At 32.4% G+C, this 15,372-nt stretch overlaps 2 protein-coding genes and 1 pseudogene across 2 annotated transcripts; 2 read left to right on the top strand and 1 right to left on the bottom strand.

Annotated features, from left to right (window-relative positions):
* Positions 1–164: 164 nt before the first annotated feature.
* LOC129305203 (pentatricopeptide repeat-containing protein At5g46460, mitochondrial-like) lies at positions 165–5,136 on the top strand (annotated as a pseudogene).
* A 5,870-nt stretch (positions 5,137–11,006) lies between these two features.
* LOC129304664 (miraculin-like) lies at positions 11,007–11,805 on the bottom strand. The gene has a single exon (XM_054944394.1). The coding sequence runs from the start codon at positions 11,783–11,785 to the stop codon at positions 11,138–11,140; it is 648 nt and encodes a 215-aa protein (XP_054800369.1). The 5' UTR covers positions 11,786–11,805; the 3' UTR covers positions 11,007–11,137.
* Positions 11,806–12,900: 1,095 nt separating this feature from the next.
* On the top strand, positions 12,901–13,597 carry LOC129304802 (miraculin-like). The gene has a single exon (XM_054944601.1). It carries the CDS (start codon positions 12,915–12,917, stop codon positions 13,542–13,544), a length of 630 nt encoding a protein of 209 aa, XP_054800576.1. The 5' UTR covers positions 12,901–12,914; the 3' UTR covers positions 13,545–13,597.
* Positions 13,598–15,372: the final 1,775 nt, after the last annotated feature.

Genomic DNA, 15,372 nt, shown 5'->3' with positions numbered 1-15,372 from the left:
ATAACTTTGTTGCAAGCTCAAAATTTTCGTGTAAGAACACAATGGATTAGAGGTGTGTTGTGTTTTTGATGGGAATAGAATGGGAGAAGAAGAGAAAGAAGGAAAATGGGGGAAAAAATGTTTTTCTGAAATGAGTTTTCATATGACATGATATGGAGTGTTAATTCACCAATGTCTGAGATTAGAAGTTAGGAGATGCACACCCTGCACATCTTCCTTGACGTGCAGAGGATTTGAATGTCTAGTGTTGGGTATGGAAGGATTCAAATTTCTTTGATTTCAGAGTGAATTCAAAGAGTTTATTTTTGGAATTAGACGACAGTCATGACAAAGTGATGGATGGCCATGAGAGCAGTGTGCACTGCTTTTGTAACGTTCATATATATACCCACATCAATTTCATTTGCCGTTATTAGAAATTGTACCACTTCAGCCACAGCAAATTCTTTAAGTGGCTTCAAGTGTGTCACGAGTAACAGCAAATCAAGTTCTTATAAGCATTTACTCTCTCATCACCTGAAGAATCAGAGTTTAGATGAAGCTCGCATTGTCTTTGACAAAATCCCAACCCCTAGTGTTGCCCTGTATACTATGATGGTGATGGGTTATGCACAAAATCATAGACTTAGTGAGGCTCTGAATCTTTTGAAGAAATGCCCTATAGGGATGTGGTTTCCTGGAATTCAATGATCAAAGGGTGTTTGGATTGTGGAGATTTCATTATGGCCAAGAAACTTTTTGATGAAATGCCTAAGAAGAATGTTATCTCCTGGACCACCATTATGAATGGGCTTTTGCAGTTGGAAGAGTTAAGGACGCTGAAAGATTTTTCCATAAAATGCCTTATAGGGATGTAGCAACGTGGAATGCAATGATTCATGGGTATTGCTGCAATGGCAGAATTGAAGAGGCATTGCTTCTATTTGAGGGCATGCCTACCCGCAATGTGATTTCTTGGACTTCAATGATTAGTGGGCTTGACCAGAATGGAAAGAGTGATGAAGCTTTGCTTCTTTATCAGAAGATGGTCAGTTGGGCATGCATCCCACGTCTACTACTTTAGTTTGTGGGTTGAGTGCTGCTTCTAAGATATCAGCTTTGCATGCAGGGCTTCAGATTCAATGTCATATGTTTAAGCTAGGCTATTGCCTTGATGAATATGTATACGCTTCACTTGTGACATTTTATGCAAATTGCAAGCAAATGAAGGTGGCTCACAAGGTTTTTCATGATATATTGCATGAGAATGTTGTTGTATGGACTGCTCTTTTATCAGGATATGCTTTGAACAATGAGCATGAACATGCAATTAAGGTCTTCAGAGAAATGATGAAAACAGACTGTCTTTCCAAATGAATTTTCTCTAACAAGTGCTTTGAATTCATGTTGTGGATTGGAGGATATGGAAAAGGGGAGGGAGATCCATGCGATAGCAACTAAACTAGGTTTGGTGACTAACACATATGTGGGTAACTCTCTTGTTGTCATGTATAGCAAATGTGGATATATCAATGATGGGATAATTGCATTTAAGAAGATTAGTGAGAAAAATATTGTGTCATGGAACTCAGCCATTGTAGGCTGTGCACAGCATGGATGTGGCATGTGGGCTTTAATAGTCTTCAAGCAAATGCTATGTGAAAGAGTAGATCCAGATGAAATCACACTAACTGGTTTACTTTCAGCATGTAGTCACTCAGGGATGTTGCAAAAGGCAAGGTGCTTTTTCAAATATTTGAGCAGAAATTAAGTGAGCTGACAGTCGAGCACTACACATGTTATGGTGGATGTACTTGGCCGTTGTGGGGAGTTGGATGAAGCAGAAGAACACTAGCAGAAGCCTACCTATGAAAGCAAATTCCATGGTATGGCTGGTTTTACTGGGTGCTTGCAGGATGCATTCTAATTTGGATGTAGCTGAGCGGGCTGCAAATGAAATTTTTGAACTGGAACCTGATTCTAGTGCAGCTTATGTTTTATTATCTAATTTGTATGCTTCTGCAAGCAGATGGACGAAGTAGCTAGGATACGGAAAATGATGAAACATAAAGGAGTTTCAAAACAACCAGGGTCCAGCTGGGTATCACTGAAAGGTTGGAGGCATGAATTTCTTACTGGAGATAGGTCCCACCCTCTTAGTGAGAAAATTTACCAAAAGCTAGACTGGTTAGGGGTAAAGCTAAAGGAATTGGGTTATGTTCCTGATCAACAATTTGCTTTACATGATGTTGAAACTGAACAGAGGGAAGAGATGTTGTCTTATCATAGTGAAAGGCTTGCAATCACATTTGGGCTGCTTAACACTATGGAAGGCAGTACAATAACAGTGATGAAAAATCTTCGCACATGTGGGGATTGTCATAATGCAATAAAGCTAATAGCAAAGATTGTTGATCGTGAGATCATAGTAAGAGATTCCAGCCGCTTTCATCACTTCAAGGATGGCACTTGTTCTTGTGGGGATTATTGGTAATATACAATTTTGTCCCCATAATGAGTACTGCAAATCCACTGTCAAGGCATTTTATATAATGCTGGAAAGAGCGGACATTTATGGTGCTTTCATCATTTAATCATGTAATGCTGAGTTGGAAACAGAAAATTTCAGTTTAGAGAAAATGATATTGCCACTATATTCCTCAAACTTTGTGAAGTAATAGGGGAAACATGTCTAGGTGAGCTGTGTCTCAGTTTGCCTTCATCTTTTCCTTGTTTCCTTTTTTTCCTCCCTTTGTCCTAAATTGAGTGTTCTTGTGATGATGGCGAAAATTATGGATGCTATGTTGTTTGAGAGACTGATCTCCCATCACTAAGGGGAGTATAGATTTGTATTGGACACTGCTACTGACTCAGACCTTTTGAAGCTTTCAGTGCTTGTGAAATATGCCTGTATCCAGTAGTTAGGTAATTTTATCTTTCAGCAGTAGTGTAGGCCTGGGGTATATTCATTTATTTCTTTCTCAATTCTAGAGCTCTCTCCCTTGTTTGCCATATCTAGAAGCCAAAATGTAGTCTGTCAAATGGGGCCAGTCCCTGTCGCTTTGCTGCAACCTCAAAAGATGATGAAAGTGAAAGAGAAATGAAGTTCTTGTTTGTGTCATAACTGAACATTACATGTTCTTCAACCCTTCTCACATGACTATTTTCTGATGATGGTGTGTGTTGTGCGCTTGTGCGTATGTATTTTAGAGGATTGGATCTTGTAGCAATTACCAATGGGGCCATACTGCATGCTAACAAAAAAATCTTTAAATCAGAACAAGATGACAAGATAGGATATATATATAACTATGGCTGAAGAGATAATTTTTATCTACTTGTAACTCATGTCAATGACATTCCCACATGAGATCAGGGGAAAGAACTTTTTAGGACAATTTTATGAGAGAATATCATTGAAGGAGCCCATAAAGAACATAATTGCATAAAAGGACCAAATGATTCTGAAATATGAAAAGACCCAGGGACTAAATTGCAATATTTATTGGTCAATTGCCAAGATGCCCTTCCTTTATTAAAAAATTTATTATTGGTTAAGCTACTGAAGATATTAAGGGATGTGGACACTACAAAACTTTCTGTTTCCCTGAATTTCTTGTGTTGTCTTATACAAGGTTACTTAGGTTATTTAGGCACGTGGTACTGTTGGCTTGGAGTTTTTGAAGTTTTAGTGCTCGTGAAATATGCCTATATTTAGCAATAAGGTTAATTTATCTTTCAGTGGCAGGCTATACTTCGAGGTGGTTTAGTTATTTATTTCTCAATTCTAAAACTCTCATCCCTTTGTAGAAGTCAAACATGTAGTCTGTCAAATTGGGCCAGTCCCTGTAGCTCTGTTGCAAGCTCAAAAGATGATGAAAGTAAACGGGAAATGAAGTTCTTGACTTCTTGTTTGAGTCATAACTGAACATTAGATGTAATTTGGTTCTTCGACTCTTCTCACATGATTATTTACTAGTGATTGTGTATGAGCATGCGTCCACTTGTATGTGTATTTAAGAGGGTTGAATCTTGTAGCACTTACCAATGAAGCCTTGTTGCTTACCGGAAAAGCCTATTTAATCAGGGCAAGATGATGACAAGATGCAGAATATAGGTAACTATTGTCATTTACGTCATGTTTGGTTATTAGAAAGAAATGGAATAGAATGGATTGAAAAAATCAACACAAAAATGAACTAAATCATCCTTCCTCCTCATGTAAGCATGATAAAATTCATTAATATTTACTATAAATGTGAAAATCATCACACTTTCCAAAAATTTCAAAAATTATGATTCTCAATCCCATGAACTAAATTGTCCTCTTCTTATATGAATGTGGCTCACTATTCTTTTAATCATCTCATTTTTACCTTTATTTTTTTAATCTATTCCATTCATTCCTTTTTAGTAAACCAAAGTGACCTTAATTCCCATATCATAAAGATGGCCTGTCACTTTGTTTTGTCTGTTTTTCTGTTGGTTATTTCTTACCTGTGATGAATAAGATAGTTGTTTTGTTCCACAGTCTCTTCTTATTAGTTATTACTTCTCTTCTGCTTCTTCTCTCTCCCCCTCATGTCACGGAAACATGCACTTTATGGTAAGTGAGTGGGTTTGAGAAGATATAAAGAACTTTTGGACTTCATTTTTCTTAATGTAGGCTGTCTACCAGAGAAATGGCAACTTGTTTTTCCGCACAACTATTGAAAAAGCAACAGCAATGGAGCAGAGTAAGAAGTCCTTACCATTTGACTGTTATTTTCTTAAACAAAACCAAATGTCTTTAAGTTGCCAAAAAAGCCCTGATAATGTTCTCTCTCTAAACCTCTGTTGGGCTGCAGAAGAAATTTGATTCAGCCAAAGTCAAACTGAAGGTTCTGGATTCTTCCTTATAGCCACAGTGCTTACCCTTTTTCTAAGTGGTGATGGTGAGGCATTGGAGATACTCTCTTAGTCATATTTATATGGTAGAGAGATAGAGAGTATTTGTTTTGATTATATTTATAAGGTACTTTGATGATTATCATGTAAATTTTTATCCTTTTGTTTCTATTAAATTTTGGAAAAGTTATTAAATGCTTGAGTACTGTATTTTTGAAGCATGTATATTTAATAAGGATAAAGTTGAAAACTTGTTGAATTTTTAGACAATTAATGAAGTTTAAGATTTTTCTTGATTCTAGAAAAAAATATTAGATGTGGCTTATAAATCTAATATAAATATAATATAAGAGTATCCTTTTGTTCAAGAGCGGTGATGTACTAGTAAAAAATTCTCACTTCAATGATTTAATTCTAGACTACATGATGAATGTGTTGTGACTTGTGAATATAGGAAGGATAGAAAGAGATTTCCTTTTTTGATTTGAAATGTCTATTGTATTTTATAATAGTTACTTAATAGTTTTTACCTCTTATTGCTTTTTTTTTAAATGGGTGCATGAAGCTCATCTCTTTAAATATTTTTTATTCTATATTTTGCTTTATTCATTTGTCTTCCGTGTACTTAAAAATAAAGGCATTTTTTTATGGTTATTTTAAAATAAATGCCAAATGAACAATAGAAAAAGTAAAAACAAAATATGATAACTTATATTTGATGTTTATCTTTAAATAACCATAAAACATACTTGAACTAGCAAGTAAGGTTTTTTTTTTTTTTTAAATATGAAATCTGCATACTTGAAGCTTAAAAAGCATCAAATAAAACTTAAAAAAAAAAAAACTGTGAAGTATGGGTTTTCTTTTTTTCTGTTTTTTTTAAAATAATAGTTTGTGCCTTGTCTATTATTATTGTTTTCCCACATTACATGTAGATAGATATTCAAAGAAATTTGTGTAAGAATTTCCTATTAATTTTAATTGATTCTTAAAATTTAAATTGAGATATTATATTTATGCCCAACTTTTCAAGGGATGGCCCTTTAATGTTTAGCTTGGCTACATTATTCTGCATGATCCATTGCGTTAGGCATGGTTTGGTCCATTAGAAATGCTTCCCACGTGAATCCTCGATGATAGGCAAGATGATCATTTGCAAACTGGAAAGTTAGTTCAATCCAGTTTGACTGAACACGGTTGGTAAGATAGTTCGCCGCCCCTAAAGCTTTCGGAAAGTTTGTGGCAGCCAACGAAGAGGACGAACTTGAATCAATTGAAGGTATGCTTGGTGGCATATTTTAAGACCTGACCATTTCATCAGACCTGGTTGCACCTTCGATACTATGATAAAATTCAAAGAGTGATGATAAATATTAACGATGCTTTAGGCTTGATTTGGTTAGAGAGAAAAGTGAGAGAAACTAGAGAAGAGTAAAAACTCAACATAAATTTCTAAAATAGTTTTTTATGCTATTTTAAAAGTTCTCTCTTCTACTTTTTTATCCATCTTATTTTCTTCTTGCTCAAATGAAGGTTACTTATTACATTTTCTTAAGGTCCTGTTTGGTATGTTGGAGTTGTGCCTTTGGAATGGAAAATGAAAATGGAAAAAAAAAAGATAGTTTGGTATGGCAAAAATTAATTCCATATGGAAAGCAATTCCACTTAAATTGGTGGAATTGAATTTCATTAAAAATATTCAATTTTGAAATTTCATCATCCTTTTTTCTTTTTTCCTCCCCTTCCCTCCCCCTCTCTCTCTTCCCCCCCTTACTCAACCTTCCATCAATTTCTCAACCCCTAGCAACCAGTCAACGACCTTGAACTTTGTCAACAGTGACTTCTAGCTTTGAACAGTGACCACAAGCGACCTCCGGTGCAGCAAGCTCCATTAATGGCAAAAATTGATGATGACTCATCCTCTTCCAACAACAGCAACCTTTCGATTTTATGGCTAAACTCAAAGGTGACTTCAAACCAACCTTTCGATTTGCTGAAACTAAGACTTAGAACAAAAGAGAGGTCGAGATGCTTTGATCTGGGTTAAATTTGGATCTTCATCTCCCTCGCGATCTTCCTCTTCTCTCATTCTTTGCCTTTGATTTCTTGATTGTTGTAGAGCGAAAGTGTTAATTTGGGATCTCCCTCTCCCCTCTCTCTCGAACTTTATCTTCAATTTCTTGAATATAAATTTGTTGTTTAAATGTTAATTTTTGTTGATTGTTGATGATTGAATATGGATTGTTGATCGTTGATTGTTCTTTGGTGGTGGTTCTTCAGTAGTAATGTGGAGAAGGGTAGCTATGTTGGTCTATAGTGTTTTTTTAGTGAGGTTATTTTGGTCTTTTAATATTATGAATATATATTTATGATAAAAATTATATCAAGATTCCATGAACATATCAAAATATATTTTAAAACAACCCATATCCATTTCATCTCTATCTCTATTTTCATTTCTATTAAAATCATTTTCATCATACCAATGAGGCATAAATAGGTAGGGGCACAATGCCATAGGTTATGTTCCACATATAAAGAATGAGTGGATATAATGTTATCAAAAAATTAAAAAAATGACAATTAAGGGCCATAAAAACACTAATAATAACTATTAATTTTGAATCATTGAAATACGGACAAGAGATCATGGTCTTTTTTTTGGGCACAAACAAGAGATCATAGTTTTTACTTATAAAAAAAATATCTTTTATTGATTAGTTTGAGATTTTCAAATATCTTTTGTTGATTGCTTAAACGATAAAAAAAATCATGTGATTGGTTTGCAATTTATAATTAACTTTATTAAATTTTTAATTAACGTTATAAATAATTTTAAGTGTATTTGTAGATTTTTTAAATGATTTATTTATATATTAATAGTAAAAAAATTACAAGTGATAGATTTATGATTCACAATGTAAATTTTTAACTAATATTACAAATGATCTTAAGTGTATTTTCTTGATTTTTCAAAAGGTTTATTTGTACACAACACCAACAAGCCTTATTTTATTAAGTGGTGTTATATGAATTGTTCAATATCATTGTGCTTATTGATAACAAAAAATTGATATTCACAACTTCCATAAATTCTCCAACTGACAGTCTGATATTACAAATAATTTTAAGTATACTTTGTTGATTTTTCAGTTGACTATTCATATTTTTTTAATTATAAGTGAGAACGATGGTTTGTTATTGAAATTTTAATAATTCAAAGTTTTTCATTGTTATTAATATTTTTCTGGGATCCCTAATTGTTATTTTTCCAAAAAGGAATAAGTGGATATAACAAATGTGTACCTTAGAAATATTACAAACATGAGAGGATAACAACTTGGGCCAGGGACGGAGCAAACAATTTTGTTAGGGAGAATTGAAATAACAAAGCATGTATGATAATCGAAAAAAAATTATATATATATGTATGCATGCATCATGTATGATAATCGAAAAAAAATATAATATATATATGTATGTATGCATGCATGCATGCATGCATGTATTATTAACATAACATACATAAATATTTACATTCAATTTTACATACATACTACACACACACATATATATATAACAAAAATAAATACATGCCTTTATTTTTAAGTTTTGCTCATTAATTCTTCATGATATAAGAATAATTAATTATCATGTTTACAATAATTTTAAAAAAATTTCTTCTTAATATAAACTATCATTAAATTGACAAATATTTTATTTTTTCCATAAGCATTGAATAATTTAAATGTATTCTTGTTATCTAAAGTTCTATTCAATATAAAAAAACTTTATTACTTGCTTATTGAGTTTGTTATTTAATTTTTTCAATTGATATATTCTTCACTTAATATATCTTGGGGTTTTTGTTCCAATACTTTATAAAGTTTATTAGTAATAATTATTATAATTTCTTTCATCAAATATAAAATAAAAACAAAATTAAATGATATCAATACTTTTAAAGCAAGTATAATGCTATCTTTTTTGAAAATAAGTTGATTCTATGATAACTATATCTTGAAATTACTACAACAATTGAACTATACATACATAAAATATTACTATAGAATTGAAAAAAAATTTCATCTAGTGTCTCAATGTTTTTATAATGTGCTAACGTAGGAGGTTAAAAATATATAATCCCTACATTTTACTAAAAAAAATTAAAAAGTTAGGAGAAGCCGTGACCCTTATTGGTCCCTCAGTCTCCACTCTTGATTTGGGCTTTCTATTTTAAGGGAATAAGATTTGTATTGGGCTTTGGGCTTTCCCTTAATTAATGTCTTAATCAACAGGGATAACTGCAGGTCTTTCCTTTGGTTGAGTGAACATAATAAAATATTCTGCTTTAAACTTCTTAAATATTAAACACCACGTCAATAGAATTCTTTTCATATCACTGATAAGAATCTTTAAAATCAAGACATTAGTTAACCACTACGGTTTGGTCAAATATGATTATGTATGTTAATAATATACTTCTTTGATTTTATTTATAGGTAGAAAGACAATTTTTTTTTATCCTATTTACATATTACACCATTAAATTTTTCTTACAAATTACTTTTTTTATTTTTCATTGAATGTTGAAAAGAGAAAATATATTATTAAAGAATATATTTTTAATAGGAATAATTTATAAATAGGACCAGATAAGTATTGATCATGATTGGCATTGTTTTGAGATTGTGCAGGATAAATTATCTGGCAAAGAATCATGCAAGGATGTTAAGTTTTCCTTGATGACTTGCCAAAGTAATGAAGTTGCTATATTTTCTTTGTTCGGGTTTTTGGCTGCCGATTTGTAGGTTGGTAGTTGTTCTGAATCTATTCATATTAGCTCTCCTCAGAATAAGAGGACATTGGTTAATTTTGTTGGTTGAATTTTCTTGTTTTACTGTTTTTGGTTTTTTGTTATTGACTTAGTTTATTGCTTCTCTTTTCCTTTTTTTTAATCGGGTAAGTTGTGTGTTACATTATATTTTTTTATTTTTTAAGTATTTGTTGGGTTCGATTATGTGTACTGAACTTCTTTTTATGATTGATAAAATCAACTCTTTTTATAAGCCAAAACAAAATAAGAAAAACTAGGAACAGAAGAGTAAATCATTTGAAATTATCAATACTGGAGGAATTATTAAAATAAGAGATTAGAGATAACGGTGTGACATACCGAAGCATTAATCAACACTATTTACAGATAATGTAACAAACTATCAAATGGAGATCAGAGTCTTCTTTATCTAAAATATGCTTTTAATTCATTAATTATATATATAATTTTATTTTAATTTTTCAATTTTATAAAGTATTTTTTCAATTTTTTAACCTTAATATTGTTATTTTCATAAAAAAATTATATTAAATTTTTAAATATTAACAAAATATTCTAAAATGTTAACATATTAAATTTAATTTTTTTTAAAAATAACAATGATTGGAAAAAAAATTGTTTGAAACAAAAGATGTTAGAATTAGAGGAATGAAAAGCTATTTTATAAAAATGAAAAATCAAATTAAAACTTTCTTTTCCTGTGCTAGCTCAATCCATGGAAAATAACAATTTGCTACTTTTTTAATGGTTTTTTTGGTACCACACTTCTTCGTGGCTTAGTAGAATCAGTATTAGAAGCATTCATAAAAGTGAAAAATTTAAGAGCTTAAATATGTAATAAACTAAGATGTACGTCTACAATTTTTAATATATAACATAAATAAAGTAATGTTGATATAAACTTCCTGTAATTTATAAAAAGAAAAGAAAAACCATTTGTAAGTCCAAATGAACACACATGATGATAATATATATGTATATTTGAAAGTTTATGAATAAGCGTTGGGGTTAGTAAAAAGAGCTAGTCTTTCATAATATAGCAAATCAAAATTTAAATTTTTGTTGGGAGAGATACTTATATTTAATACCTGTTGATAATGTTTCAAACAAAATTGCTTCCAATAAGATGATATCTATAGGTACTATAAGTTCCGTTTATCAAAAAATTAACTCTCACTTTCATTCCTGTATAAGAAAAGTTGTTATGTCAGACAAAATTAAATAACACGACCATAACTATTCTGTAAATATGAAAAAAAAAGGGAAAGAAAAACCATGGCAAATTTGAAATAAAACACGAGGATAATATTATTATAGTTTTATTCACATGATTATTGGAACATTTGTGTAGTGGTAACTAGTAAGTACAGTATGTCTGTATTACTTCATATATACTACACTTATTCGTAGAGGAAGCTTGAAGCTTGCACTTGATCAAGCCTTCTGGAACTTGACTTTGTAAGGAGCATCAGTGAGTGCCACACGTCTGTTACCATTCTCATCCACAAACATTCCAACGTTTCTGCACAAATGCTTGCAAGATTTGCACACACTTGGGCAATAAACAAGCTTATAATCTCCATTACACTCTTCGATCTTGAACCAATTGTTAATAGTTTCCCATCCTGGCTTCCCCACAATGCCACCAGTCGTCACAAACCATTGCTTCGATGAATAATCAAAGCGGTCAAGCTTCCACACTGTGGACTGAGGACACTTATTGTACCCACAGAACTGAATGTTTAGATCAGTAGAGATACGAATCACACCCTTCTTAGGGTTGATAGGTGTAAACGTGACAGGCTGGGCTTGATATCTCTCTACCACCACCACATCAAGTGGGCAATATTTGCCGATGCCGGCGATCGAGAAGCCGGCTTGTTGAATCCGGCACCGGCCATTGGGTACTCTGCATCTGGTAATAGGAACAGCAGGAAGGATGTAGTAATTGGTTCCAGCTCGGAGAATCTTGCCGGATGTGTCAACCACTTCCTTAGGTGAAGAATCAGCTGCTACAAGTAGTGGTTGAATGCTTATGCTCAATGTATAGAGCAGCACGAATGCTAACATTAGGGTTTTCATTTCTCTGTACGCTTTCGTATTTGAACTTGTGATGGATGCTAATAATAGAGATCAAGAGCGTAGATTTATAGTGTTACTACTTTGGTTCTAATCTATGGATCCTTCTGTACTTTTTTTTATTCCCCCAGTCTACGGTAGATTAAATCGCATTCAGTGGGCATTTTTTAAATGTATTAAATATTAGGGTCCCATTATTAATTATTGAGTCCATATGCATTAGAAAAATAAAAATTACGAAAGTCCTGAAGTAGTATGGTTTGTGTATGAATTCTCCCGACACTGTATTGTACGGCACTAATATATGTTTTCGACAGGCAGCCACCTGGTTTTTGATTATTCACGTGTCCATCTGGATTATACAATTCATTTTTATAAAATTTTTATTTTGTCAAGATTAAAATATATCTAGCAGTCTGGGCAATATAATAATTAGTTAATATTTTCTTTGATTGTTAGAGTTTGGAGGAGTAAGTTTAATGAACATTTCAACACAAATTATAGCTTCAATAAAAAGACAATAATATTCATCAAATGTTAATAAAAATGTAGTACCATCAAATAAATACTATAAATTATAAGCTATTTCGTTAATTATATGAAGCATTACTCTGATTAGGTGACAAATAAGAAGAGTACCATACATTTAGCCTAGCCTATTGAAATGTTCATTAAACAAACTCCCTCCAAACTATGACGACACTAAAAATAAATTACTACATTTTCCACGCTATATTATATATTCCAATATTATAACAGTTTTGGCCAAATTAAAAAAAAAAATCTTCATAACTGTCCTAATTAGAATGACTTCTATAATACAGCTGAACTCATGAATAATAACAAAACAGGAGACTACATTGCCAGTTGTTGAAAATTCATGCAAGATCCGTACTACTACGGTCTTGAGAACAATTTTACAAGAGAATTATGAATATTGGAACTCTAATATCCATGTATCTGTATATTAATCAAATGCCCCTTGTATGTAAATCAGTCTATCCGAGACATTAATTGAAACTTACACCAAGAATCCACAGATTGGATCCGAACAAGCACTATAAATTCACGCTTCTAATCTCCATCACTTCCACAAAATCATAAACCCAAAGGTTTAATTTGCAAGAGAACAATGAAAACTTCACTTGTCGCATTATTTGTGCTGCTCTATGCCTTGAGCATGGGCCTTCAATCACTGCTTGTAGCAGCTGATGATGCTTCCCCAAGGCAAGTGGTTGACACAACAGGCAAGGTTCTCCGAGCTGGCTCCAATTACTACATTCTTCCTGTTGCTCCCATTATCAAATGTGCACCTCATGGCCGATGTTGGAGTCGCGATGCCGGCTTCTCACTCGCCGGCATCGGAAAATATTGCCCGCTTGATGTGGTGGTGGGGGATAGATATCGTGCCTTACCAGTCACATTCACACCTTTGAACCCCAAGAAGGGCGTGATTCCTGTCTATAGTGATCTAAACATTCAGTTCTCTGGGTACAATAAGTGTCCTCAGTCCACAGTGTGGAAGCTTGATCGGTTTGATGCTTCGTCAAATCATTGGTTCGTGACAACTGGTGGCATTCTGGGGGAACCAGGATGGAAGATTGAAGAGTATGGAGGAGATTATAAGCTTGTTTATTGTCCAAGTGGGTGCAAATCTTGCAGACGTCTGTGCAAAAATGTCGGAGTTTTTGTAGATGAGAAAGGTAACAACCGCGTGGCACTCACTGATGCTCCTTACAAAGTCAAGTTCCAGGAGGCATGATCAAGATCAAGTACAAGGCTTCAAGCTTTTTCCAATTGTTAAGACTACTTTGAATAATTTTCAGTCTAGCATTGCTGCTGTTTGTAATAACTACACACAGATGTTCAAATAATTATTATATGAATAAATTGAACTCATATTATCCTCTTGAGTACTGTTTTCATTTTAGCTAATTATATACCAGCTGGTCTAACTTTCTCTTCTTTTTCATCATTTTTAGAAATTTTATATATGATCATTTTAGTCTGAGGCAACAATTTTGTTTGCTTCTATAGATTCTATGATGTTCATAAACCCATGAACTATTGTGATCCTATTATGTTCATATTATCTCAACTCAAAATAATTACACAGCTATAGTTGTTTTATTTGAATATATATAATTTTGATTGATAATTGTGAAATTTAATAATTTCTTTCAACAAATCAAGAAATATATTTGATAACATTTATAAAATTGTTTTCCTTTTTTATTTTTATTCACTTTATAAGATATACTACATTACCGATTCAATTAAGTATATTCATCAATCATCAATATCAATCAAACAAAAACATAATATAAAAATGGTAGAATATGCACTGTTCATGTTTGCAGATGGTTTATTTGGGAGTATATTCAAATGCATGATAAATCGTGTTAATTTATATTGTAATATCTGGATTTCCTATGATAATTAAAGAAGTCTTCTTAATCATATTCTTGTGGAGTGAATAGGGATAGCTTCCTGGGCTTGCATTGGGCTTCCCAGTCTCTCTCGTGCGGTTTTTAGGCCTCGCCTTCTCTGCCTCGGTCTCTTTCGGGCTACAGGGCGAAATCAAATGTTCTAACTTAATTCCTCCTGTCGGACCCCTCCATCGTCATCCCCAGAACAAAAAAAAAACTTGGTATCATCATTGAAGATCCCTCCCTGTTTTGATCGCAGCCGCATGCGCCAATTTTAATTCCCTATGGTACGAGATTTGGTACTTTCTTCAATCACTTCTTCATTCTGAGCTGCTTGTTTTAGATATCAACACCTTCCATAGCCTGTTTGTTCATTTCATGCATCTTCCATTAGATTGCCACTACCCACTTCTTCTGCGTCCAAAGGTTTGTTCTGAAGATCTCTCCCTCTTTCATTCTATTCAAGCTGTGTGAACCTCTTTTATTTCTCTCCTATGTCTCCTCTATTACTTCATAGAACTTCTTCTTCTTCTATGTTAAGCTATTAATTATAGAAAAACTTATCAAATTCATTTTTTTAATTGAATCCGCAAGATATATACTGTGTTATAAGTGCTTGGCTTTCTAATCAGTTTTTTTTTTTTTTTTCATTCTATAGCGTCTTGATGGCCATACCAGAAGCTTAGCTTTTCTATTAAATTAATAAATTTAATCTGAAGAAAAAAAAATAAAACATATTTAATTAATTTTATAAATGAGCCATATTTCAAAATATTTAAAAATTTCATCCATAATTTATGAGAATTATATTTTTTAAAGTCATTAAGCTAATTTTTTCTTTTTTTTTCAAAATATACTCCCCCCCCCTTTTACGCAGCTTAAGCCTCATCTATTTTCATTTAATTCTTTGTTCTTTTTTCAGTTGAAACCTCGTCTATTCCTCCTCTTCTTCTTTTTCTATGTTCGTTCTTTCTTTCTTTCTTTGTTTGTTTGTTTTTTTTATTTTTGACCTTTTCTTCATTCTTAACTTCCGCCTTGTCTTTTCTCCTTGTTTTTTTTTTTGGAGAACTATCAAAGATCTTTAAAAAATTATTCACAAGATCAATAACAAGTATATAAAAAAAAATCATATTTTTATTTTAACAATATTTTATTTTATAT

This window comes from Prosopis cineraria, unplaced genomic scaffold (assembly GCF_029017545.1).
Source record: "Prosopis cineraria cultivar Desert tree isolate PC_DT_omini unplaced genomic scaffold, ASM2901754v1 PC3, whole genome shotgun sequence".
NCBI lineage: Eukaryota > Viridiplantae > Streptophyta > Magnoliopsida > Fabales > Fabaceae > Prosopis > Prosopis cineraria.
The sequence above is the reverse complement of the archived record's forward strand: the minus strand, read 5'-3'. Positions and strand labels throughout refer to the sequence as shown.